Raw genomic sequence first — 26,628 nt, 5'->3', positions numbered from 1 at the left:
GTACATTCCACGGCCTTCACAACATCATGCAGCAGTGAAGCCACCCGTGGGCCTGCTGCGTTGTTTACACTGAATGGGGGGGGCGGGGGGGGGGCGGCGTCTGAGGCCAGGCCCAGCACCATCCTCAGGAGTGCAGAAAGCGGTTGAAGGCATTGTAGGCGGACTCCAAATCAAAGAGCATCTGCCGGACTTGAGAATCATCCAGTTCATCGGAAGCTGACATCCCGCTCAGGGTCTGCAGCCTGGAGGGAAGGCAAGAAGCATCCAGCTATGGCCCAGGGAACGAGAGGTAGCACCGTGCCTCTCCCTGCTTCCTTAAGGTCTCACAACCCCACTAAATACAGGGCAGGGGGGTGGAGAGAGAGAGAGAGACACGAAACATCCCTTGAGAAATGCCCAATGGGAAAACACAAAGCCTGGACCACCAGAAAGCGCCATTAGGCAGACTGTAGTTGCTACTCCACTAGAAGTAGGTATGGGGGCAGTTGAGAAGCCAAGGCGCGGGGAGTTCCTACAGCCTTCTGGCCCATCTTGGACAGGGAAGGGGGTCAGGTGCTTCTTTTAACCCTTCTGGATGCCCCTGCCTTGGCCTCCCACCCTTTTCATTTTGGGAGAATAAAGGGTGAATGGGGAAAGTGCAACGGTCAAGGAGAAGCCAGCTGTGGAAAGGTGCTATCCTGGCCCCAGGGGAAGACGCTCACCACTGGTTCACTTTCTGCCGTCCCTCAAAGTCTGGGGGCAAGTGGTTCATGCGGTTCATGGTCTCCATCAGCTCCCGGAGGTCAGGCTGGATCTGAGGCGGGGAAGCGAAGAGGACGGCTCACTTGATGCCGCTTCCCTGGGCCACCTCCCTCCATCACCCTCTCTGTCCAAAGCGTTCAAGGAGGTGGGGTTCCAGGATACGGCCACCACCGCTGATCTCTCACCCTTTCCCCAGTAAAGCTACAAATACCGCACCCAAAGGGAGCAGTCCATCAGCTGTCACCTGACACAGTGGGGCTACAGCGCCCAAAAGCTGAGGCTACACCAAATGCATTTCAGACGTCACTTAACTCTCGTTTTGACAGCAGTCTAATTAAACAGCCTTCTCCTTTTCAAGGCCAGCTCTTGGCTGCGTGAGCCTCTCTGCTCTCTCACTCACCTCATCCATGGCCCGGATTTCTAAGCGCAGCTTGTCCATCACTGTGATGAAGAGCTGGAAGGGGAAAGCGGACCGCTCAGTTCGGAGCACGGCGTATCGGAGACAAAGGGACGGAGACCCAGGCCGCCCGGCACCTTTGCGCTCCGCCCCCCTCCACCTACCGATACAATGTCCGCGATGCAGCGGTTGAGGTTGCCTTTGTCGTCCTTGATGGTGATCGGGCGATCTTCCTTGATCCTCTCCATGGCCAGCGGACAATCGAGCTATGAGAGTTGAGAGTGATGCTCAAAAAGGGGGGGCGGAAGTCAGCTGCAACTTTCCAGGGAGACCCCTCCCAAGCTACCAAAGCCATGATTGAACACGCCCGCCCCAAGCCAGGCTAAGAGCCAGAGAGCAGGCTCCTGCCCGTTCCAGGACGGAGGGCCAGAGGGCCCTGGATGAGAACTCTGCTTTGCTGGCGGCAACTCGGCTGGTAGCAGAGACCCCTCAGACACCCAGGGCTGTCCAAGAATGCTCCTCTTCCCCCCCCCACCCACCCGCAGCAGTTGCTTACCCGAAACTTCCGGCAAAAGTCATCGATTGAGTTGATCTCCAGGCCTTGTACCTGCTTGAATGCAGCCTTGTATTGCACTAGGAGGCGGGAACAGGCTGCAGTGTACCTGGAAGGGCCAAGAGAAAGGCAGGGAATCGGGTGAGAAGGAGGCGCCGTCAAGAGCTGGAGGCCCACCCTCCCCATCCCATTGCCCACACCCCGTTCTCTGCCACGTACGCTTAGAATGCTGCGGATACACCCAGTAGGCTGGAGTGGGGGGTTGGGGCTGCGAAGTACAGGTGATTCTCCCGGACAGGAGGTTACTGGGCTGGCAGAGCTGCTCCACTACTGGAGTAATTCTGCCTTAGAAGATATGGATGAAATGTACCCTGCTGAATGAGACCAGCCATGTACTAGTCCAGTGTTCAGAATGCACCAGTGGCCAGGTGCCCCTGGAAGGCCACAGGTAGGGGATGGAGGCAACAGCCCTCTAGTTTATAGCCCATCAACTGGTATTCAGAGAAATGCTACCAACTTCCTGAACGTTAGAGCAGTACGACAATGGAATCAGTTACCTAGGGAGGTGGTGGGCTCTCCCACACTAGAGGCCTTCAAGAGGCAGCTGGACAACCATCTGTCAGGGATGCTTTAGGGTGGATTCCTGCCTTGAGCAGGGGGTTGGACTCGATGGCCTTGTAGGCTCCTTCCAACTCTGCTATTCTATGATTCTATGATAAAGCCCCCCAAAACTCAGGGAGCAAGTTACAAGAAGCCAGTTTCTCCTGATGTTCCGGCTGGACATCAGGAAAAACCTCCTGACTGTTAGAGCAGTACAACAATGGAATCAGTGACCTAGGGAGGTTGTGGGCTCTCCCACACTGGAGGCCTTCAAGAGGCAGCTGGACAACCATCTGTCAGGGATGCTTTAGGGTGGATTCCTGCATTGAGCAGGGGGTTGGACTCGATGGCCTTGTAGGCCCTTTCAACTCTACTATTCTATGATTCTATGATATCTGAACATGGAGTTCCCATTTAGCTATTAGGGCTAGTGGCTGTTGGAACCGAACCAAATGGGCCCATAGTTCCTCGTGGCTTCAAGCGGTGAACAATGCCAACATGGCATCTAGGTTCTACACTCTAACAAAGCAAAGCCCCCATTTTCTGGGCTTCCTCTGCCCCCTTTGAAATCCCTCCTTTTTCCTAGGCGTCTTGCGGGAGCTGAACCTTTTGCTGGGGGAATTCCACTCACTCGGTGTCCAGCAACTCACTCATTGGGGGTGACACAGTCCTTGATGTAGGCTTTCTCCAGAGCTTGCATCGTCTTCACCACAGCAAACAGCTCAGCCATGTTGTCGTATCTGAAACAAAATTGAGAAAGACTATTGGGCAGGCCCGTTTGCTATTAATGAGTCTCAACCTGAGAAAGAGAGGCTGTGGAAGGGCACAGGGCCCTTCTGGGTGCCTGCCTGTCAAGATGCAGACGAGGGCTCTCTGCTTTAGTGCAGAATTTGGAATCTTCCGACTGACAGCCGCACAGTTCGTCCACGGCCACTATTGCTTCCCCACGAACCTCCACGCGTCACTGTTGTTTCTGCAGTCAAGTTCAATAGGTTTGGATGTTCCTGAGAAAGGTACTCACTTTTCTCGCTCCCGGGCATTCTTGTACAGCTTCACTTCCTGCAAGGGAAGAGCGTGAAGTTTCACTCACCAGGCTTTTGAGCCGCGTGGGAGGCAAGCTGGGGCTCAGGGACCTTCTAAGCCTGGGTTGAGGGAGACCCTCGGGTGCCCTTTTAAAGGGCAGTGAGGGCAGCTTTTGAAAGAAGTGAGGAACCTGCGGGTGGCATTGCAGTCTGGGAAGTGGCTGAAATTCCCTGCAATACTGCAAAGACCCCTTTGAGATGGGAGGGTGCCACACACACACACACACCCAAATGAGAAAGAATCACTGGTCACTGAGCCATGAAGGAACAGAACACTACTTGCCTCGTACAGTTCCGGCTTGTTTCCTGGGGCTGAAAACAAAAGGGAATAGAAATGGGTGAAAAGAGGCAGCCGAAGTTTCCCCAGACCATATGCCACGAACATGAGGCAGGCCAGAGCGATTTCCCCAGAAGCCTGCAAAGCTAAGAAAAGCCCTCACAGCTCCCCCCTCCTGCCACACAAGACAGCAGCATGGCATCCTTGCCCTACAGCAGAACAACAAAAGAAGCAAGTTACACAAAGGCAGGAATTAGGAGAGCAGTCAAGATCTGTGCGGGTACGGCATCCCACTGGCGCACGGCGCATTAGAAACTGCCAGAACATTAGGCACTGGAGCCTACGAGCTCGAGACGCTAGCCACCCCTGGCCACAGTTCAAACCTGTGTTTGCTCTCACCATCTCAGGTTAAGCTGGAAAGCAGCACCAGGCATGGACGCACTCACCTCCCATCCCAGGGGTTGCTGGGATTCCATGAAACATGCTTCCTTCAGTCTGTAGCTAGGATCAAAACAACCGCCGCACACGGGCCTGTGCAGGAACAGGTAAATCACAGGTAAACCTTCATCTTTGAACGCTTTGCAAGTTCTTCCCTACCAAACAGCTCGGAAGCTAAAAAGTGGGGCCTTTTGCAGCAAGCTGAACGTTACAAAACACTTGCTGTTTGCCACGTTCAGTAACAAAATAAATGGACCACTTTAGGGGGCCACAAATATAATTTGGCCTTAGCAGCCAGCCCAAATTTGTGCTCACCATGACCCTGCCCTTCCCCTGAATTAAGGAGAGGCAGGGTGTTGTCCCTAACACTGCACAATGCTTTGGAGATGCTTAGAGTGATGAGAATACCCCCACTCCATCCCTTCCAAGCTTGAGTGGATGGGTGTGTCGCGCTCACCAAACGGGACCGGCAATTGCTAGGGCAAATGAAGCCTGTAAGCGCTAGTGTCACATGCTCAGAAGACATTTTCTACATACAACACCAACCCTGCAGCAAATGGTGCTCTATAGAATCATAGAATAGCAGAGTTGGAAGGGGCCTACAAGGCCATCGAGTCCAACCCCCTGCTCAAGGCAGGAATCCACCCTAAAGCATCCCTGACAGAGGGTTGTCCAGCTGCCTCTTGAAGGCCTCTAGTGTGGGAGAGCCCACAACCTCCCTAGGTCACTGGTTCCATTGTCATACTGCTCTAACAGTCAGGAAGTTTTTCCTGATGTTCGGCTGGAATCTGGCTTCCTTTAACTTGAGCCCGTTATTCCGTGTCCTGCACTCTGGGAGGATCGAGAAGAGATCCTGGCCCTCTGTGTGACAACCTTTGAAGTATTTGAAGAGTGCTATCATGTCTCCCCTCAGTCTTCTCTTCTCCAGGCTAAACCTGCCCAGTTCTTTCAGTCTCTCTTCATAGGGCTTTGTTTCCAGACCCCTGATCATCCTGGTTGCCCTCCTCTGAACACGCTCCAGCTTGTCCTTCTTGAATTGTGGAGCCCAGAACTGGACGCAGTACTCTAGATGAGGCCTAACCAGGGCCGAATAGAGAGGAACCAGGACCTCACATGATTTGGAAGCTATACTTCTATGAATGCAGCCCAAAATAGCATTTGCCTTTCTTGCAGCCCTATCGCACTCATATTCAGCTTGTGATCTACAACAATTCCAAGATCTTTCTCGTTTGTAGTATTGCTGAGCCAAGTATCCCCCATCTTGTAACTGTGCCTTTGGTTTCTATTTCCTAAATGTAGAACTCGGCATTTATCCCTATTAAATTTCATCCTGTTGTTTTCAGCCCAGCACTCCAGCCTATCAAGATCACTTTGAAGTTTGTTTCTGTCTTCCAAGGTATTAGCTATCCCACCCAATTTTGTGTCATCTGCAAATTTGATCAGCGTTCCCTGCACCTCCTCGTCCAAATCATTAATAAAAATGTTGAAGAGCACTGGGCCCAGGACTGAGCCCTGCGGCACCCCACTTGTTGCCTCTCCCCAGTTTGAGAAGGGGGTATATGGGGGTGGGGAGGGGGACTCTCAACTCTTCCTGCCCCCAAGTGCAAAGAGCTCCCGGCAGCGACCGCCCTTTCCATCCTCAACCTTGCTGGCTGGTCTAAAACATCAAGCAGCGGTAGTCATAAGGAATAACCCCCATGTATAGTTCTTTACGAAGAGTCACAAAGAGTTTATGAAGAGTCGGAAGCGACTGAACGAATAATCAACAATAGTTCTTTAAAGTGCACTTTGCCTGCATCACCTCAACAGTATTTCCAGTATTTCCTTTGTATGCTGGGAGAACCTTATTACGCCCACAGGACAGCCAGGGCGCAGCCGCCTCGCTGCCACCCGGGCCTCGCTTTCCCCGGGGCCAAATATCATGTGTGTGTGTGTGTGTGCGCGTGCCTGAGTTTTAGGGTGAGGGACCCTCCCTATTGTCACGGCCGTCACAACACCCTCAGCCGACAAGACCCGTTTCAAAGCAAGGGAAGCATCTCATACACACACACACGTGCCCTGCCCCGAGGAGTTTCCCATTGCAAGTGACAATGGGGGGGGGGGCTCTTCCCCGGTCCGGTGTTTTCTCCTCCACGGAGACCCTCCGAGCAGCATCCCGTAACTGCCGCCCCTCCACGGCGCCTCCCGGATGTTTTGGACGGGAGCTCCCAGCATCCCTGGCGCTGATGGGAGTTGTAGTCCAACACATCTGGAGGGCTCCGGCTCTTCTACAGCGACGCTCCTCTGAGGCGCCCAAGCCGGGGGGGGGGCGGCCTGGGCTTCCCCAAACCGGGACTGGAGGCGCTGCCGGGGAGGGGGGGGGGATGATGGCTGTGAATGAACGAGACCCCCCCCCACACACACACCCGGGTTTTCTGGAGGGCCCAAGGAGCCCCCCGACAGGGGGGGGGAAGGCCTGGGGCACGGGCGGGCACGGCTCTGCCTCACCCCCCAATGGGGGTCGCGCCTAGTGGGTAGGGCTCCCCACACTCACCCGGCTGGCAGCCGCGTCTTTGTTCCTTCCGGGTCGAAGTGGCCTCTGCTCGACAGCTCGGTCGATCGACTCCCGCTGCCTAGCAGCTTCAAGTGCGCCTCGGGAAGGAGCTGCGTCCCGCCCCGCCCATCGCACGCTCGGCGCTCGATTGGGCGGAGCGACGGACGCTTTGGCCCACAGATCTATAACGGGTAGAGCGCCAACACACTCCGTCGCTTCCGGGTCCACTCCGAAAGCCGCCTTTTTTTGAGGGGGCGCGCCCCCTCCCGGCGGGCGGGAGTACTGCAGAGGCAAAGAGTCGCGTTCTTGTTGCGTGCGGAAAAGGCGACCGTCGCGTTTGGGCCTTGGCGGGGCAGCACGGCCGAAGACGCGGTGGGTGACGGCAAAGCAGCGGCCTCGGCCGGCGGGGAAGAAGGGCGCCCTGCCGGGTAACCGGGCCCCAGCTGGAGAGGGCCTTGCAGGTCAGCACAGCACCGTGAAGGGGGCTCAGGGAGCGGGCGGGCGGGCGGGCGGCGGGCTCAAGCTCCCTCCAGCACTGCCTGCCTCAGAGCCGGGAGGAGGGGGAGCTCTGGCCCTCGGACTACAACGCCCATCATCCCCTCACTCCGACGGAGGGAAGATGAGAGAGACTAGAGAAGCCAAGTCAGGGAATTGCTCCTGGCTGTATGGGCTGGCAGCGAAAGCTCTCAAGGGCCCTCCCCTAGTCTTGGCTGGAGGTTTTGTTTTATTTGTTGTTGCATTTATTCATTTTATTTATTGTTGCATTTATTTATTGTTGCATTTAAACTCCAAGGATCCTAAGGCAGCATACATAATCCTCCTCCTTTCTATTTTATCCTAACAACAACAACCCTGTGAGGTAGGCTGAGCTGAGAGTCTAACTGGCCCAAACCCACCCATTGGGTTTCCATGGCCGAGTGGGGACTAGAACCAAGATCTCCCGACTCCCAGCTCGACACTTTAGCCGCTACACCACACTGGCTCTCATGTGTGTCTTTCCTCCTACATTCTCTCTCTCTCTCTCTCTCTCTCTCATGCAGAAGGAATTTGGGGAGGGGCAGCCACTCTAGGGAAGGGGGGCTCAAGGGCCTCACCCAACCAGCCCAGTCCCCTCCTCCTTTCTTCCAGGTGACTTCAAAGCAGGTACGTTTAGCATCTTATGAACTAGTCTCTGTAGCCATGTCTATAACAGAAGCTAGGTCTGCAGGAATGAGTTGGGGGTCGCATAATTCATTCCTGCAGATCAAGCTGCTGTTAAAGGCTCAGCTACAGGGGCTGGTTCAGAAATTGGCCACCCCAGGGTCAAGCTTTGCATGAGCAGGCTTATCCATAGAGCAATTTCAATAGGGCATCTGCACCTTTGACAGCTGCATGGGAAGTAGAAATTCAACTGGTGCTGCTTTTGACAGTGAAATCCCACTGGAGCACTCTTGGGAGGATTGGCAGACCCCAAATAACAGGGAGTCAGCTATCAGGGTTGGGAGGCTTTAAAAATAAGATTTTGCTCAATGTTTCCTTCTTCCTGGATGGACACACTGAGTTAGATCCAGAATTTGTCATACTAGTATTTGCTTTAGAAGGAAATCCCCCTTCTGGCACCCTTAGCTTCAGAAGAGGGGTTTTCCTCAGGACTGGGATGGGGCAGGAATGAGTTAAATCTCCGCAAGTCCATGAATCATCAGAGTCTCTTCCCCAGATCTCCTGACTCCCAGTCCAACACCTTAGCCACTACACCACACTGGCTCTCTATGCTGGGGCTTGAAAGCAAGACCCCTTTATATGCAAGGTATGTGCTCTACACACCCATTTATGGCCCTTGTAAGGCACCGTTTTCCTCATATGCCGGGACAGTTCCTTCATCCTTTTGGTACTCTCTGAAGTGTGCAATGGAGCAGACCTTAGTGCCCCCACCCCCAAATGGAGCCAAACACATGGGAAAGAAAGGGGGGGAACCTGGTTATTTGTATGTGTCAGTTTTTGCTTATTTGGTTTATTTTATTGCTTACATTTGGATTGCACAGTGTTCTTACATTGAGTCAAATGGTTCATTACAGAAAGTGCAGAATACATATCTAAGCATTAGTAAAATAGACAAGTCATTCTCTGTTCTGTGTTTTAATTTATGCCTTGAAATAAAGTTGCTATGAAAAGCTATGCATTCTTTTAAACTTATTCAGCTGAAATGCCAAGTTATGAGCTAGAATACATACAAATACCAGCAGGACTCGCAAGTGACAAACATTCATACAGCGCCCACACTGTCACAAACACAGCTGGTCAAGCACATGGCCTTTTTAAACATAAGCTCCCCCAAAAGTTGATCGATTCAAAGGAATACAGTTGTGTTAACCAACCAATCTGACTTCCTTGACTGCTGTCAGGCCAATACATAGGACACTGTGCTTTCCCATGCCTGTACAGTTGTCAAAGGAATGACTGTTTTGGACACAGCACAGCAGCTGTTTTGCAGCTCCAGCTGGCCCAAACACCACCAATGACGGAAATTCCCGCTTGCGTTCTTCTCCACCCCTATTAAATGCTGAAGCGCTACATCAGTTTTGGAAATGCAGAAGTCCACTGTGTAATACAACAAAAAATACGAAAACAACTCGTCTGAGACTACAAAGCCAATGGGACATGAAATGCGAGGCATCTGTTGCATGCAGAGCTGAGTGGGGCAACAGCTGACTTGGATAGCAGCACTGTCCACAGACTGCACGAGTGCAAATTAAACAGCATTCTTTCCTTTTGGACAATTCCCTGTTGTACCAAAGCAGTCATACTTTTAAAAAAGACAGCAGCGTGGGTTATGAGCTCCTTTATGTGCGTGCTGACCTCGGAAACACCACTTGGATGACATCAGACGCCAAGACATCTTACCTTCCAAAACCAAAATGTGGAAGCTAAGGGTGCCAAGGAAACGGCACTGCGTCCTGGGAGGGGGCGCTGCCTCTGGGCTGAGCAGGGTGGAAGGGTGGAGGAGCAGCAGCAATCACAGGGGAATGTCGTACGAAAGAGGCTGTTTCGTCATCCACTAAGAGCTGTGATTGCGCTGTCAAACTGAAAAGAAGGGGCTTGGGTTACCGTAAGGACTCCTGGAGAACATCCGTGCCTTTGCTTCATAGGCTGACAAAACTAAAAGATCTTGGGGGAAAGACTAGCCCTCTCCCACCTCATTTGTCTTGTTGTTGTTTTTTAAGAAACTCCGCATTTTGTACATTGTCAACCTGTTCCTCCACCCACAACTATTAAAGTGATGAAAATATGTTCTTGGAAATGTGAGTAAGCATCAAGACAGTAAGATGATATTTCACAGCACAACATAAAGATACCGTTGGCCCTGAATTACCGAAGCCTGCCAGCTGTTACTGGACTATTACAGAAGCGTTTCCGTCTTCATCAATGCTACAGCAATTATAGGTTGAACACAAAAATATGCTTTGCTTCTTGTGTGACGAGTATTAACTGCAGACTAACTTGAAGGTTACTACCGTGACAACTTGATGGTATTCTTATGGAGCTGAGCAAGCCCATATTTCATTCTTGGAGGAAAACGTGGCAATGAAGTTAAAGGAGGTACAAGCCGATGCATTTCTAAAATGCAACCATTTGAGGAGGGAGAGGAAGTACATGCAATAAACTTCTTACCTCCCCAGGGAGCTCCACAGTTTTTTTTTCTTTCAAAATATCACTAAAAAAACTACCCCACTCTACTACAGAGAGGAATATTTCATAGAATAACTAGCTTCTCTTTTACAATTTCACATAGTAAAAAACCACCCCTACGCACCATTTTAAAATGCCCTTGTATCTCTTGTGCTATACTAAATATGTAGGTATCCCTAAAAGCGGCACAGCAAAAATACATTTCCCCACCTCCAAAACCCTGGGACATAAAGTAGACATTTTCAGACATCAAAAATATTGTAGGGTTTCCTGCTCAAAAAGACCCATTTCTTTGCTGGCGAAGAACGCATCATGTGGGAAACTGCACGTGTACAGAATTTCTCAGAAGCGCATTACATTCAAGTTTACTACTGTGATTGAAATAGAGGCAAAATGTCGCCTCATGAATGTGGTTTAAGTACCATGGAATCAATAGTAGCGAAGTGTCTACCCTGCGTTGCTTAAGGCGCTAAGGCTCTTGTGCTGCAAAAAGGTAGAGTCAACAAGCCAGCAAAGAGTTTGCCAGTTAGTGCTATAACATCGAGACGGCGTAAAACCACCAAGGCTGCACCAGAAGCACGTGTAAAAATTCCCTATTCACTGAAACAGTTTGGCAAAAGAGACAGAATTACACTTGCAGAACGAACAGAGTAAGAAATCTGCAATTCAGGCACATTCCCAGCCCAGCGGCTCTTTCTGTAGGGCTGTTCCTGAAAGCTCTATTAAACTGTGACAAAGGAAAGAGTGGAGGCTTGAGCTAAGGAATCGTCTTGGGCTTGACACAATGTGCTTTAATGCTAAACAACGCCCAAGTGAGGCTAGAAGACTCTTTAATACACACAAAGATCTGGAAACTTCATCTCATAGACTGGAACGGATTGGTAGTGGGGGTGTCCGGCGGTGATAGTCAACGTCCCAGAGGGACTGGGAGGCGGCCTGCGAAAGAGACATTGAAGAGGGTCAAAATCTCACAACACATTTTCCTCCTGGTCACTGTTACCCGAACTGGTTTAGTGAAGGACACGGCCTTTCTGACTCCTCCCAGCCAACCCTGGACCTGCGTTGTGAATCAAGCAAGATCCTATTTATTTCTAAATCGCCTGTCCTGCCTTCCTGTCAAGCTGATGCGGAAGGCAGCTAGCAATCCGTAAACCAATTCATTAAAATTATTCAGCCTGACTGAATGAGAATTTGAGCCAAGGAAGATGAACGTGGATCCCACCTACAGGTAATCCAAAACGTTACGAAAAAGTGGGCTGAAAACACAGGCGTTTTGGACTGCTTCCTAAAGCCAATAGGAGCGTAGGACGCTGCCTTATACGGAGTCAGACCCTGGGTCCATCAGGCCCAGTACTGTCGACACTGACTGGCAGCAGCAGTGTCTCTCTCCAAGGTTTCCGGCAGGAGTTTTTTCAGCCCTACCAGGAGATACTGGGGATTGGAGCTGGGGCATTCTGCATGCAAAACAGGTGCGCTGCCACCGAGCAAGGAAATCAGTCAGGGCCAAGTGCCAGAGACCTTTTCTCCCCCACCTTCACTGGTAACAGTTTTTCTACCAGAGGAAACCGTTGAGAGCGATAGCTGCTCCAGGCCCACTTCCCAAGTTGCCCTGGAGTTGTGGGAGCCCCATGTGAGGCCACATCCTCCCAGGCTCCCTGATCATGAGGAGCTGCACATCATAGCGGTGGAGCCCCGCATCCTCCACGCACCGGCATTAACACAGCTCCTGGGGGTGGAGGGGGCTGTGAGGAGGGGGCAGAGCACAGCCGTGGGCGGTGTGCTGCAGCAAAGATGCTGCCAGAGTAATGTAAGGATCCATCCATAATTACAGGAGTATCACTGGCCGTGTGCCCATCAACGACAACGAGAGGTACCAGTAATAGAGACGCTTCTTCGCCGGAGTTGATACCAGAGGCAGTTTAACGCCAGTGCGTGCCCACGGTGCTATTTCCCCCCGCCCCTCCACAGCTCAGGGGCAGAGGGGTCACAGAAACACAGACCCCAGAGAAGTTGACACTGCTGCAGCCAGGGACTGCCCAGCAAGATCCCCTCCCACCGCTTACCGGATGGTGAGCTCCAAGATCTGAGCCAGCCGGTCGTGAAGGAGGTTGGCCTGCAGGGAGAAAACACACCGTTGCTGAGATCCTGGAACTACTCAAGGTGTGGTTCCATCCAGGGCTGGTGCTCCGTCGCCTTCCCTTTCACGAGGGCAGAAAGCCCCGTTGGTTTCCCACACAGTAGGCAGTTGTGAGAAAACAAGGCTCCGTGTCATTCCAGCCTCCTCGACCCAGGAAAGCACACCGGCGGAGGCCTTTCGCACGAAGTCAGGGCGATGCCATCGCGCCATGTGCTTGCCAAGCGTCACGTCCTGCTCTCTCTCACTGATGCTGCTAGGGGTGGGTTTGAATCGGACAGTCTCACTCCGGATACCGCTTCCAGCACACCCAGCCATAAAGGAGGCCTGCCTGCCTGCGCTGGAGAAGGGGCAGGCGCCTGCAGACAGCCACGGCTCTCGCCGCACCATGCCCTCGTGTACGGTAGGGCACAGAGACTCGCCTGCCACTGTTACAAGGAGCGGTGAGACGGTGCAGCGTGGACTTTGGTCTAGTACCCCTCCCATGGCCCTCCTCCCTCTGGGCTAAGAACACTACAGAAAAGAGCGTTGTAGTAGGGGGGAGGTGGGGGGGGGAAGAAGGCAGAAACAAATGGTCACCCAGGAGGTTCGAAATGGGAAGGCCTCGGAGTCCCAACCATGTGCTCCAAACCCCTCCCTCCCTAAAAATACGCAGTGCTCAGAGACCCTTGCTCTGCCCTCTTGCACATCACCCCCCCACCCCACATTGCTCACTGAGCTGGGGTGTGGCGGCACTGAAGTGCATGCAGAGCTCCCTGGCCTTACCTTGGTTTCACACTGGGCAGCGATCTCTTCAAAGGGCGCTTTCTGGAACTTCTCGATCACCAGGCGCCTCTTCTCCTTCTCCTGCTCTTCGAGACCGGTGTTATCTTGGGCAAATTAAAAAAGAGGGACGGAGGAGAGCGGAATAAAGCCCCCATCAGAGACTCTTTAGGGAAGCCCTGCGCAGCATGGGACCGGCCAAGCAGAATGAGGACCACCACGGCCCCGTAAGCCGGCCGGACTGCAGAAGGAGGGCTGCTGTCGAGCACCTGGTAGGCCGCAATCCCTGGCTGGCTGGGGGCGGCACTTGGCTTGTGAGCCACAAATCGTAGCGGCCTCCTTAGAGTAAAACTACCAGCGGCCACCAAAACTGTTTGTGTCGCGCCCATTCAATTCTGAGACAGTTCAGAGGACATTTAGAATTCCATCCTACAGACGTCATGTTATTTGAACAAACTCTGCATTTTTGAGCTCACTGCACACAAAGACGTAACAGGAAAACTTTGTTTTGGTAGAAGAATTTATGTGTGCAATCCTGGGCTTCTTTCTAAATGCCTTTTATAATGGATGAAAGCGGTCCAAGCTGGAGTCTAAAATAATTGGCCATTCAAGGGTGATTTCAAACCATCCTGAACACAGGATCAAATGTGAGGCAATATTTTGTTCACCTCCAGATTATCTGACATTATAAGAGGCAGGGATCTGTGGCAACGCTGAACGGGTTCAAGTAATTCTGGGAGGTGGCTTTTGTAGTGCTGAAACCTTTCTTACAAAATGCTGGATTAAGATCTTTGCTCTATAGAAGGCAAACTCCATGGCAGGCATTATGAGAGAATAAAAATGCTATCAGACTGCCTTTATACAAATCTATGGTGTGACCACACTTAGAATACTGTGTGCAGTTCTGGTCACCACACCTAAAAAAAGATATTATAGAGCTGGGAAAAGTGCAGAAAAGGGCAACTCAAATGATGAAGGGGCTGGAACATCTCCCCTACGAGGGAAGGTTACGTCAGCTGGGATTGTTTAGCTTGGAGAAAAGGAGGCTGAGGGGAGACCTGAGAGAGGTGTACAAAATTATGCCTGGTGTGGAGAACGTGGGCAGGGAGACATTTTTCTCCCTCTCTCAAAATACTAGAACCCAATGGGGTCATTATCCCATGAAACTGATTGGTGGGAGATCCAGGACAAATAAAGAGGAAGTACTTCTTCACGCAAAGCATAGTTAAATTATGGAACTCACTAGCACAAGATGTAGTGATGGCCACCAATTTGGATGGCTTTAAAAGGGGGGGTGGATAAATTCCTGGAGGAGAAGGCTATCCATGTCTACTAGCCCTGAGGGTTGTGTGCTATCTCCAGTATTCAAGGCAGTGAGCCTGTGTGCACCAGTTGCTGGGGAACATGGGTGGGAGGGTGCTGTTGCACCCGTGTCCTGCCTTGTTGGTCTCCAGTTGACAGCTGGTTGGCCACTGCGTGAACAGAGCGCTGGACTAGACGGACCCTCGGCCTGACCCAGCATCAGAGCTCTTCTGATGTTCTTACATCGCCTGTTGAAGTGGAACGTGTAAGAAAAACTAACTCCACAATGAACTGTGGTGAATCTTACCTATAGCCTTCTTCAGAGCTTCAAAGGTAATTTCCTCCATGTTGTTGACCTGGAAAAAGATCAGGTATTTAATATTTCAAATCACGCAAGCTGTTGAGTTATAAACTGTAATATTTCACATCTGTCTGTCAGGTCCTCCTTCTTTAACTTTAACCCTAAAACCTCCATGGTTATCAGACAGACACTTAACCTTAATAAACAAAATGGTACTGGGAATTATCAATTGAGGTCAGGGGTGTTAAACTTGATATTTTATAATATGTATCCCCCCACAGACAAAAAATATCTTCTCAGAGAATTCTCTGACTTTGATATTATGTAACTTTCACAGCTAAGGACCTCAGAGGTGCTTCACAGTAACCACCCTTTGTCCTGTTCACAAATAAAATCCTTTTTGACTTCTGTCACTATAAATGAACAGCGTCTACTTCGGATCCCAACACTGCCACCACTTACTATGCCATGACACAGGCTCTGAACAACAGGCCCGCCCGCGGACACTCCCTGCTCAAGCCAAGCCCCACCACTTGAGGAGCCTGAGGCGAGGTGCAAGACGATCACAAAATTTATCTTCTCAGCAAAATTTGGAAGAAATCGTCTTGTTTAGGGGCAGTAATTATTTGGTAGCAATATAAGATATGTTAGAGGGGAAATGACATGGAAAAGGAATTTGGGCAGCTTAGATGAAAGGCAGCCATGGGTAGAAGAACCAACGCCCACAAAAATTTGGGCAGCTTAGATGAAAGGCAGCCATGGGTAGGAGAACCAACGCCCACAAAAACTGGACAACAGCAAATGTATAACAAACATCAGAACAAGATGTTTACTTCTTAGGGGTTTAAAGTTATGGAATGCAGCGTTGTCCAAACAGTTGTGACTTCAAAGAAATTAATTTTATGAGTGATATCCATCTCTGAACACTTGCGTTGTCCCTGTGAAATCACTCTAGATCCCACGCAGCAGAGCATTAGGGTGTCAGCTCTCCCCAAGGGAGAGGCAAGGGAGACGCGTCTCCCAAGATCCATCGCGTGGCCGAACAGGATGCACCTTACCTTATCCTCAGTGCCGTTGCCAGGAAGGATGTCCACCTGGATAGACACAGTATCCACAATGCTCTTCCTCCGCGACAGCCGGTCTTCATCTGTGTACAGACACAATAATAATATATATTTTTAAAAGAGAGCGTTTTCCTTATTTTGTAGAAGATTGAGGAAGAAAGCCCCCTTTCTGAGACACTGGGGTTATCAGCACCCTCAATAAGGAAACCACATTCTACTTTCTGGAGGAGGAGGAGGAGAAGGAAGAAGAAAAGAAGAAGGAGAAGAAAAGGAGGAGGAGAAGAAGAAGAAGAAGAAGAAGAAGAAGAAGAAGAAGAAGAAGAAGAAGAAGAAGAAGAAGAAGAAACACCACTGGCCATGGAAGTCAAAGAACTATGGCAACAGGAAAAGGTCCCAATTATTCTGTTAGTCACATCAGTCACCAGCACCACACTAAAAACTTTACAGAAAACCTTCAAAAACTGAGCCTACCAAAATACATCCACACCAACATCCAGAAAGCAGCCATACTTAAAACATGCTCAATGGTCAGGAAATTCCTGAATCTGTAAAAGACAGCATGACTTGGCAAAGCCCATCATGTCCATCTAGAGAAACCGCTATGAGCAAGAAAGAGAATAATAATAACAATAATAATAATAATAATAATAATAATAATAATAATAATAATAATAATATATGCAGGTATATGTTTATATTATTATCATGGCTATCCACTCTTTTGCAGTTATAATCCGAGATCCAGTGCTCAGGTTTTCCAAGAACTGGGACTGTGAGTGACAGCCATGGATGTGATGGATAAGTAAATTTGGGTGCTGGAGTAGGAAAGGTGATCTTGGGAGTCGCTTCTGCCTGCATGACGCTCCACAGCAGAGGCGCGCGTGGCGATACAGAACTCTGGCTTTTCCCCACTGCTGCCACGAAGAGGTGGTCTGGAAAGTACACGCCACTTACACAGAAGGCAGGCCTTCTCTTCCATCGTCACGTAAGTGAGCCGAATGAGTGCGTAATACAAGACAACAAAGTCTGAAAGGAAAAGATGTGCCGGACAGAGGGAAGGAGACGCTGCTGGATGAAGGAGAAGCAGCAGCTGAGGCTCGGGGCAGAGTGACTGGCTAGACACAAGACGCGAGCATCAGTTCCCAGGTGCCGTCATGAGAATTACTCACCTGTCACCTGGGGCACGTAAGGTACGGTCAGCCTCTCCACACTATATCCACTGCCACCCAAGGATTCAGCAATCTTGTGAGTCAGGAAAAACAAGTTCTTTTCATCCTTGTCTAAGGTTTGGGGAAGACTGTCAAAAGCACACACGGAGAAATTAAGTGAGAAGCTGCAAGTGGGACCTGCAACGAAATGTTGTAGTAGGGACTCTTCCTGTTTGGGGTTGCAGCGATATGTAGTAGGACACCCTGGTTTCATTCTTAACATGGAACTATAAAAATGAGATTACCTAGGGAGGTTGTGGGCTCTCCCACACTGGAGGCCTTCAAGATGCAGCTGGTCACCTGTCTGTCAGGGATGCTTTAGGGTGGATTCCTGCGCTGAGCAGGGGGTTGGGCTCGATGGCCTTGTAGGCCCCTTCCAACTCTGCTATTCTATGATTCTATGACCCTTTCCTAAAAATGCAGCAACATATTATTTTAATCCCTCAAAAATGTTGAGTACTGAACCCCTCAAGATCAAAATAGGTTGTGTGTGTGTGTGTGTAAGCAATGATGGCATCTACGTTCTTTCCACAGCCACTACAAAAAGTTTATTGGTGAAAGAAATTCTAGGTCCTTTACTGCCTCCTGCTCCTGTTCCTCCTCCATCCTCAGCACAGGATTCATCATTCTGATGTTTGCACCCTTGTGCAAATTCACCTATCTAGTTAAAAGTACGTACACTTAAAATATGCCATTTGCTTACATCATTCACGCTGCCAAAATATGTTTTTCGAGCTATCTTTCATAGTTGCTGGGCAAAGGGAGGGGAACAGCCCTTGCCATTTAGGGGTGGTTTGGCCCTTTGGGGAAGATTCATTTGAACATCGCAAAAGAGAAGACATGTTTTTACAATAATCCAAGCACCTGAAACCCCCAGATAACATGGATACTCCATATTAGCTTTGTGTATTAATTTCCCCCCAACTCTATGCAAGAGTAAGCAGCTGGCTGCAATGTTTAACTTCCATTAATCACCCCCAAATACAACATTTACCTGCACTTGTCTCGGAATATGGTTTCTGGCAAAAAGTATGGAGCTTCCACAGTTCTAGTTTCAATGACCTGAAGAGCAGAAACACGAAACGTTTAACTGGACAGAATGAAACCTGACATGCAGAGTTAGATTCATTTCCGTTTGCAGGAGATCACGAAAAACAGCTCACAAAAAACGTATTTTGCTGACCAGAAATGGAATCCCTTAGTATGGTTATGGTACAGCCAAAAACTGGGGAGGGGGGGAGGTCATTCCTCTTAGAGAAGAAAGGTCATTAATATATTTAAATGCAAACTGAAAATTGCCACTACCATGCAACTAAGAGACAGATTTTTTTTAATGGACAAGAAAGTTTCTGATTTAAGAAAATACAAAGAGCACCAATCCTCAGATGAGGTCCAAGATGTAAGATAGCATCGCCATGTTGCTAACAATGGAAGTGCCAAAAGGAAGATTCTGGAGAAAAGTTACCAACCTTTCCTAGTGTTAATACATTAGAACATGTATAGCCACCGGTAGCCCACATGCTGGGTCCAGATGCCAAAACAATTTTATCCAGCTCCCAGAATCTCTATCAAGTGTTAATCAAGACATACTCAAATGTTTACTGACAGTGGTGTAGAAAAGAACACTGTTTTTCAGTGTGGGGCATTTGTGTGTGTGGGTAGGGGTGTGTGTGAGAGAGAGAAAGAGAAAGAGAGAGAGCGAGAGAGAGCTTTCACATTTGGAAGTGAGGCAGGTGGCTACCAGGAGGAGGGCCTTCTCTGCTGTGCACCCCGGCTGTGGAATGAGCTCCCTAAGGAGGTTCGCTTGGCACCTTTCATTATATGCTTTTAGAAGCCAGGTGAAGACCTTTTTATTCTCCCAGCATTTTAACAGCCTATAAATAAATTTTAACTTGGTGTTTTCAATTTGTAATTTTGCATTGCTGCTGTTTTCATCTGGTTGAGCTTTTATTGTATTTTATATTATGGTTTTATACTGTTGTCTTATACTTTGAATGTTTTTAATTTTTGTGAACTGCCCAGAGAGCTCCAGCTATTGGGCGGTATAGAAATGCAATAAATAAATAAATAAATAAATAAGAACAATTCAGTTCTCTTGGGGCTATATCTGCAATGCCCAGGCCTCTCGTGACTATTACATTTGCTCCATACCCAGCACACATGGAGAAATTAAGTGAGAAGCTGCAAGTGGGACCTGCAACGAAATGTTGTAGTAGGGACTCTTCCTGTTTGGGGTTGCAGCGACATGTAGTAGGACACCCTGGTTTCATTCTTAACATGGAACTATAAAAATGAGGTTACCTAGGGAGGTTGTGGGCTGTCCCACACTAGAGGCCTTCAAGATGCAGCTGGACAACCGTCTGTCGGGGATGCTTTAGGGTGGATTCCTGCGCTGAGCAAGGGGTTGGACTCAATAGCCTTAGAGGCCCCTTCCAACTCTACAATTCTATGATTCTATGAAATCCTTCTTGTTTCTTGCTTCCAGCGCCATTACAGAGCTTGACTGCCGGTGAAGGGGTTACGTTATGCAGAATATATATTTTTTTTAATCCAAAACAGTGGTTCCCAAAGTGGGCGTACTGCCCCCTTTAGGCGGTGGGATTGCATAGGGGGGCGTTAAGAGGTAAGGGGGCGGCATGGGGCGCTCGAGGTGGTCTTTTCCGAGAAGCGCCTCTCCAGAAGGTCTTAAAACCCAGGGACATTTTTATGTGAGAAGGTAGTTTGGTCCCAAGCCATATAGGGGAAGAATCCACACATGTATTAATACCGTTTAAGAAGAGTCCTTTTAACGGTGAATTGAAATGTTTCAAAAGCACCAAAACGCTAATGAAGAGATATACCCTGCTTGGTGTGCCCCGCCACGCCGGCTGCAAAACAGAGGCGTTCGCTTTCTTTTCCCTCCCTCCCTCCCTCCCTTGGCAAGCCTGCGGCGGGTGCTTCGGATTTTGAATAAATATTAAATTAATTGTAACTGTTTTGAATTTTATTGTTATTATCTTCATTAGCGGGTCATTGAAAACCGCTATTCTGAGTAATGATTTTTATAGTGTAGGGTAGGGGGCACTGGGCATAAGTGTGGAACCAAGGGGGTGGTGACCTGAAAAAGTTTGGGAACCACTGATCTAAAATACACTGCCCTTCACCAGATTAGGTCCAGGACGGTTTGCAGAACTGACACATCAAAGAACAGTACAGCCACATATTCCACCCCAGGGAAGAGAGTTGCCCTTTGCCCAAGGGTAAGAAGTTGGTCATCCCACCCTGGGCAGGGAGATGGACGGCACAGCTACCCACCTTGCTGATGTGCTGGCAGAAGGCGGGCACGGCAATCATCTGACTGAGGAAGTTGAGGTATGCGGCGACCAGCGCCATGATGCTGCAGCGGTTGAACATCGTCAGGCTGTCCTCGTTAAGGATGGCAATATCCTTAGAGGAGATCAGGAAAGCGTCAAGCAGGCAAAGGGGAAAAGCTACGGAAACGGCACGAATGTATTCCCTGGGAAACGTTTATCTAAACGTGCGCGTTTGCGTACCGCGCATGTTTCTAGCAAAAGCATCTGACCCTCGGGGAGTTCTCGCTCCTTTTGTGCCCTACCACGTACCTGCAAGGCAATGGCCAGCCGGATGAGGTCCGTGACCACCTCTTCGTTTGCTAGTTCGATGGTTATCAGAGCTAGAGATGTGTAGAGCAGCTCAAAATTCTTGTGCACGTTCTCATCTTCTTTGCAGCCCAAGTAAACGTGCCTGTACAACTGCTGGCCGTGCTGCAAACGACAGGAAGGTTACGCACTGCAGCGGTTAGAGACGATGTGACAAAGCCGATGCGTAAAGATACCTTCCTTCGCTTCTTTGCACATTCTTGCTTAATTCTCATTTAGGCTCTGGTCAAGATTTGCTACAAACTCTCTCTGGGCTGGAGCCCTTTTGTGTCCCAAACCTGTCATTTATCCCCCTGAATGACCCAGATTCAGTCCCCAGTAGCTCCAATTAATCAGGGCCTCAAGTAGCAGGGCAGATGTATGCCTCAGAGAACAGCTGCCAATCAGTGTCCACAATACTGGGCTAAATGGACCAGTGGCTTGACTCCATGTACGCCAGCTTGTGAATATCACAAGCTGAATATGAGCCAACAGTGCGATATGGCTGCAAGAAAGGCCAATGCTATTTTGGGCTGCATTAATAGAAGTATAGCTTCCAAATTGCATGTGGTACTGGTTCCTCTCTATTCGGCCCTGGTTAGGCCTCCTCTAGAGTATTGCGTCCAGTTCTGGGCTCCACAATTCAAGAAGGACGCAGACAAGCTGGAGCGTGTTCAGAGGAGGGCAACCAGGATGATCAGGGGTCTGGAAACAAAGCCCTATGAAGAGAGACTGAAAGAACTGGGCATGTTTAGCCTGGAGAAAAGAAGACGGAGGTGAGACATAATAGCACTCTTCAAGGACTTGAAAGGTTGTCGCACAGAGGAGGGCCAGGATCTCTTCTCGATCCTCCCAGAGTGCAGGACACGGAATAACGGGCTCAAGTTAAAGGAAGCCAGATTCCAGCTGGACATCAGGAGAAACTTCCTGACTGTTAGAGCAGTACGACAATGGAATCAGTTACCTAGGGAGGTGGTGGGCTCTCCCACACTCGAGGCCTTCAAGAGGCAGCTGGACAACCCTCTGTCAGGGATGCTTGAAGGTGGATCCCTGCTTTGAGCAGGGGGTTGGAATCAATGGCCTTGTAGGCTCCTTCCAACTCTGCTAGTCTATGATTCTACGATTCCTACAAGGTCCCTCTCCTTGAAAACACCATTTCCTTCCCCCCCACCCCTGTAATGTCTTGCTAGCAGCATCCTTTATTTCTTCATTTTACCCAATCACGCCACATTGCCTCATTAAGCACATAAACAACCCTTTCTTTAAAAAAAAAAAAAAAAAAAAGGCTAATTTTTGCAAACGAAAACTCCAAAAAACTCCAAAGCTTTATCCCCGGCATTTCCATTTAAAAGGATCTCAGTTAGCCGGGCCGACCTTTGCCTGAAGCCCTACAGAGCCACTGCCAGTCCGAGACACCAAACCTACAATCCTGGGTGGGCTTGGTGGACCAAGGGCCTGGCTCAGAAGAAGCATCTTTTTCTTCTTCTTCTGTTCATATGTAAATCAATGGAGAACTACCCTGTAATTGGGTGGAAGTTTTAAGAAATGGTGCGGAAATGCAGCAAAGGAAAGGCTGCAATGAGCGTTTCATAGCTACAATTGACCTGTAAGACGATTCCCCAACGCTGTGCTGGACTGGACCCTTGGTCTGATCCAGCATCAGGGCACTTCTGATGTTCGGAAGTTCTAAGTTGTTTTCAATTTCCCCCCCTTTGTCTCAGGTGTTTTAACTATGTTGAGGTACTTTAAACATGTGTGTGTTTTAATAATTTCTCAGCCTTCTGTATAATGAATGAATGATTGTGTTTTTACAGTCTTACGGATGTTTCTCATTTAGTCTGTGACCGTATAATAAATGGCGGTGCCTGAATTAACCTGTTCTTGTGATTTACCTTCTTCATGAAGCTCACATCCTGCCGTGAAATTTTGTCTCGCTTTATCTTCAGATCGGACACATCAGGTATTATCCTAGAAATGGAAGAGGAACTCATTTATTAATAAAATAATCTCACTTATTACCACAGTGTGCTGTGAGGGGGGATGAGAGCGATTCAGAGACTTCCCCCTGCCCCACCTTTTTTTCAAGTTTTCCTATTTCGGTTTGATGTGGGCTGAGGCCGGCTAACGTGAAGCCGTATTTACAACAAATTACGTCCCACCTTATCCCTCGAAGTTTTGCTCTGTTGTCGTGCCGATCAATAAGGTTGTGTAGGATTTCCAGCACCAGCTGCCGGAGCTCGGAGTCTTCCATGAGTGAAGACGACAGCAGAGGATCCAGAAACGGGGCGGAGAGGGCCGTCGCAATGCTTTTGGCCTTGTACCCTGAGGTGACCTGCCAAGAGGGTCAAGATGAAAGCAGCCATCACCCACCGTACTCGGAAAGGCAGCGGTTTGAACGGACGAAAAGTGCCCTTTAACACAGACTTGAGTTTGCACAGCCCATCCTGGCACCTAGGAATCTGAGGGCGTGAGCTGGAGCGGGTTCAGAGGAGGGCGCCACGACACCGGCTCTGAACACCAGGCCCGGCCACGGCTGCTCCCTGCTCAAGCCCAGCACCAGCGCTCGAAACGCCTGAGGCAAGGGATAAGAACCACCTTCCTCCAAACTATGTGGAGAAAGGGGTTTAAAATGGAGAAGGATTTTAATATATATATAATAATGCGCTGTGAGTTATATCTGCTTAGGTGAATGATTGTCAGAGTGGGTGCTGAATGTGTAAACTTCAGATGATAAATGCCAAACAGACACGTGGGATTTTTGTGGTAGTTTAAAAACAAAACAAGGGGAGGGACTGTGCAAACCACGTGGATTATCACTCCCAGTTGAAATAAAATGGAAGCCCTTAATGATATCAATGAACCCTCTGTCCTATTTGGAGTTAAAGCCTAGGCCAACCTCCTCCCACCTAGTGCCCTCCAGGAGTGTTGGAATACAACTCCTATCATCCCCAGTCAACATGGTCACGGCCTGGGCTCTCTGCTCCATCAGAAACTGGCACGTCACACACACACCCAAAATAGCTAAACCCACCTGGGGACCCAGGCTCAGACTTACCATAAGCAAAGACCGTAGCAACATGATCTGGATCCTCCTGGTCCCCAAATCCCTGGGAATGTGAGGAGGCACAAATTATCACTTGGAACAGAACCACCGAACATAGTTCAGGGGCCCAGCTCGCTAGGGCCAGCAGTGCTTCCAGCTGGGAAATTACAGCAGTGCTGCCGCTGTAGCCGCTCACCCCTGGCAAGTCACAATCCCTTCCAGGCAAGCGGCTCACCAAACCCCTCTCTGAAGCCAGCTCGCAACACACAGACACATACGGGGCAGGCTGGCGAGGAACACCGTTTCTAGTCCTGCGCAAGATGGCACAGCAGAAGCCACCCACCACACAGGAGCTGCGTGTTCCAGAGGCCCATCTGTTTGCATTTCCAGTTAAGATCCCCCTGGGAGACGTATCATCTTGCCCTAAATCCTTTTCTGTGACTCATTCTTGGCATCTATTTCCTGCTCATGGAGCCGCCAGTCAGCCCCATGGAATGGCAGAAAGCCCCGAGGGGTCGTCCCTGCCACACCGGCACCGGGGGCAGACGCAGCCGGCTGATGCAAGGACTCATTACGTCGAGGCCTGTGGTCCGACTCAGGGCTGCTTCTGACCCTGGTCTCCCATTCTTGCATAGCGAAGGAGTCAGAAAGCGGCCAAAGGCAGCGGGTGCATCAGCAGAAGCCTGAGTGACAGGCCTGCCTCTGGCAAACCACCCGAGATCTCCTTCGCCATTCCTTAGTGCTCCGCATTAATGGAGACGAGCCCTAAGGGCTCTGGGATACGACTTCTCTACTTCGAGGGCCGTTCTGTGGAATCAAACAGAGGCACGTTTGGCAACTTGAGCGCTGTTTTTAAGCAGCTTGTTCAATCGAGATTTTTTTCAAAAGTCCTCTGAGCGCTTTAATCACTGTAGTGACGGTAGAAAATGCAGGAGGTCTATTTTAAAGGAATAAATATAGGGGCAGTCCAGCCAAACGGCACGTGGCGGCAGGCCAGCTGCGCTTGGGGATTCGTTTGGAAGGCGGTTGTCCAGCTAACTGTGCCAAAAGACTTGGCTTGAACTTGGGTTCCAGCAGCTCCTTTGCTGCCCATATTCCTTCGGTTGCCCTGTAATGCCTCTTTTTCTCTGGCCTTCAGCAATATCCAGAACCCGGACGCCAAAACTATTCCCCTCTCCTGTCGTTCAGACCCTCTGACATTTCTGCTCAGACCCCGCCATTGGCTCTCCCCTCCTCTTCCCATAGGCAGCCCAAGCATCCTGTCAGAACCTTCACAACTCTCCCTGGCTTGGCTTTGCCCTGGCTTTTTGCCCTAGTTCTCCAGAATGTCCTTGCCCATGACCTCTGGGCCTCTGTCTCGACCAGCCTCAGACATCTGAAAGTCCTCTGCTCCCTTAAACCAATCTGTCCATTCTGCCCCTTGCTGCCTTCTAAGCCTGGAGCCCTCAGCCCCCAGACTACGAGTCTCTTTAGACCCCATTAAGGTACCTCCAGAAAAACCCACGTGCTTCTGCAAACCCTTTGGCCTAAACCTCCACGGGCCCTCCTCCTGGACTGAACAGAACCCTACCCACACAAGTGCCTTAGTGCGTATCCTCACCCTTCCTGTAAATAATATAGATTGCTAGCCCCTCGGGGCGGAGACCTGTCCCCTTTTGCTCATGTAACTCATAAAATGCCCTAGAAATAAACACAACGCTATTAACTCTTAAGGGCAGTGGTTCTGCAAGCAAAGGCTCTGAAAAGAAAAAGAGGCAGGGGAAAGGTACAGACCCCAGCTGGCTGGTGTCCAAGGTCTGAGACGATGTCCCAAACACAGGCACTTTCCCCATAACGAACATCATAATCTCAGACCGCTGGTAATCTGGGAGGTTGCTTCCAAAGAAACCTACAGACCAGGAAGGAACAGAAGGAAGGAAGAACCAACATTAGTCCACCTGTTCATCATACAGAAAAGGTCCGGGAATTCAAGAATGGACCCGAGTCCATCACACTGAGCAGGTCTCCCTCCAACATCCTCTGAAAGAATGGCTGCTTTGTGCCAACAAATCTGAGTCATCTGAGCCCTGTGGCTCATTCCTGCCTTCCCGAATGGTGCAGTGACTGGAGTCCTCGTGGAACAGGCTTAGACTGGGGAGGCCTGGCATCAAAGCACTTCTTAGCCATGAAGCCCCCTTGGCCCAGTTATAATCTCTCAGCCTAGCCCTCCTTGCAGGGTTGTTGTCAGGACAAAATAGGGTGGGAAATCACATGTGGCAATCTGAGCTCTTTGCAATGACAGGAGGAAAGGGTCATGAACAATTCATAAACGCAACCAAAGCAGGGATTCCATCCTTCAGCCAAAGCATGCCCACAGACTCACCGATGGTTTGAATGATGGCATTCTGGACAATCTTCTCGTCGGTCTCCTTTGAGCGTATGCTGAGGCTTGTACTGCCGGTGGAGCCACGCCTGCTGCCCAGTTCAAAATCCACACTCAGGCTCAGGTGCTTCAGCAGAGTGTTGAACACCTCCAGGACAGTTGGGCCTGCAGAGCAGACCACAAATGTCTCAAACAGAATCTAATTTTCCTACAACCTTTACTGTGCTGAAAATCAGAAGCAAGAGCAAAGTTGCTGGAGCCTAAAATTTTGCCTACAACACTATTAAAAGCCCTTCACGATGCGCGAACAGAAGACATCTGTTCAGACCTTACAGAAATAGCAGGCACATTCTCCGCAGACATAGCGTTCTCCATAGCGTGAGAGCACCATGCTCTTCTAAATTGGACCATGTGTACACATGGCAAAGAGTTGTGGGCAGAACCGGGCCATCTACACATTCAACCCAAACTCTTGCTTGGGTCAATAATATTTGAAAGAGGGGCAGAAGTAGGCACACATAGCATGA

The 26,628-nt window shown here is 49.8% G+C and overlaps 2 protein-coding genes across 3 annotated transcripts in view; both read right to left on the bottom strand.

Moving 5' to 3' along the window:
* Window positions 1-50: 50 nt before the first annotated feature.
* On the bottom strand, window positions 51-6,689 carry VPS28 (VPS28 subunit of ESCRT-I). Its single transcript, XM_063129942.1, has 10 exons — window positions 6,622-6,689; window positions 4,097-4,181; window positions 3,653-3,685; window positions 3,313-3,346; window positions 2,942-3,031; window positions 1,695-1,800; window positions 1,303-1,404; window positions 1,142-1,195; window positions 702-793; window positions 51-242 (listed from the first exon to the last, which is right to left on the bottom strand). The coding sequence occupies exons 2-10, from the start codon at window positions 4,131-4,133 to the stop codon at window positions 125-127; spliced, it is 666 nt and encodes a 221-aa protein (XP_062986012.1). The 5' UTR covers window positions 4,134-4,181; window positions 6,622-6,689; the 3' UTR covers window positions 51-124.
* Window positions 6,690-8,596: 1,907 nt separating this feature from the next.
* Window positions 8,597-26,628, bottom strand: part of LOC134401895 (protein EFR3 homolog A) — a 53,894-nt gene continuing 35,862 nt past the window's right edge. Inside the window, exons 11-25 of one of the 2 annotated variants that reach the window (XM_063131234.1) lie at window positions 26,102-26,266; window positions 25,513-25,627; window positions 23,752-23,803; window positions 22,856-23,028; window positions 22,589-22,664; window positions 20,661-20,822; window positions 20,353-20,484; window positions 18,053-18,120; window positions 17,020-17,147; window positions 15,845-15,933; window positions 14,793-14,841; window positions 13,187-13,290; window positions 12,351-12,400; window positions 11,129-11,223; window positions 8,597-9,681 (exon numbers count right to left, since the gene is read on the bottom strand). In XM_063131234.1, coding sequence (XP_062987304.1) covers window positions 9,677-9,681; window positions 11,129-11,223; window positions 12,351-12,400; window positions 13,187-13,290; window positions 14,793-14,841; window positions 15,845-15,933; window positions 17,020-17,147; window positions 18,053-18,120; window positions 20,353-20,484; window positions 20,661-20,822; window positions 22,589-22,664; window positions 22,856-23,028; window positions 23,752-23,803; window positions 25,513-25,627; window positions 26,102-26,266 — 1,463 coding nt within the window. In that variant the 3' untranslated portion in view covers window positions 8,597-9,676. Of the gene's footprint in view, window positions 9,682-10,864; window positions 11,224-12,350; window positions 12,401-13,186; window positions 13,291-14,792; window positions 14,842-15,844; window positions 15,934-17,019; window positions 17,148-18,052; window positions 18,121-20,352; window positions 20,485-20,660; window positions 20,823-22,588; window positions 22,665-22,855; window positions 23,029-23,751; window positions 23,804-25,512; window positions 25,628-26,101; window positions 26,267-26,628 lie in introns of those variants that run through there. The other variant, XM_063131233.1, reaches the window with a different exon arrangement.

Source organism: Elgaria multicarinata, chromosome 7 (assembly GCF_023053635.1).
Source record: "Elgaria multicarinata webbii isolate HBS135686 ecotype San Diego chromosome 7, rElgMul1.1.pri, whole genome shotgun sequence".
NCBI lineage: Eukaryota > Metazoa > Chordata > Lepidosauria > Squamata > Anguidae > Elgaria > Elgaria multicarinata.
The sequence above is the reverse complement of the archived record's forward strand: the minus strand, read 5'-3'. Positions and strand labels throughout refer to the sequence as shown.

What these genes read in the sequence shown, in the direction of transcription:
- VPS28 (XM_063129942.1), bottom strand. Translation starts at nt 4,133, where the DNA reads ATGTTTCATGGAATCCCAGCAACCCCTGGGATGGGAG. An exon ending in AATGCCCGGGAGCGAGAAAA is followed by an intron (nt 3,032 to 3,312) that starts GTGAGTACCTTT and finishes ATTTTGTTTCAG; the next exon opens with ATACGACAACATGGCTGAGC. An exon ending in GCATCGCGGACATTGTATCG is followed by an intron (nt 1,196 to 1,302) that starts GTAGGTGGAGGG and finishes TTCCCCTTCCAG; the next exon opens with CTCTTCATCACAGTGATGGA.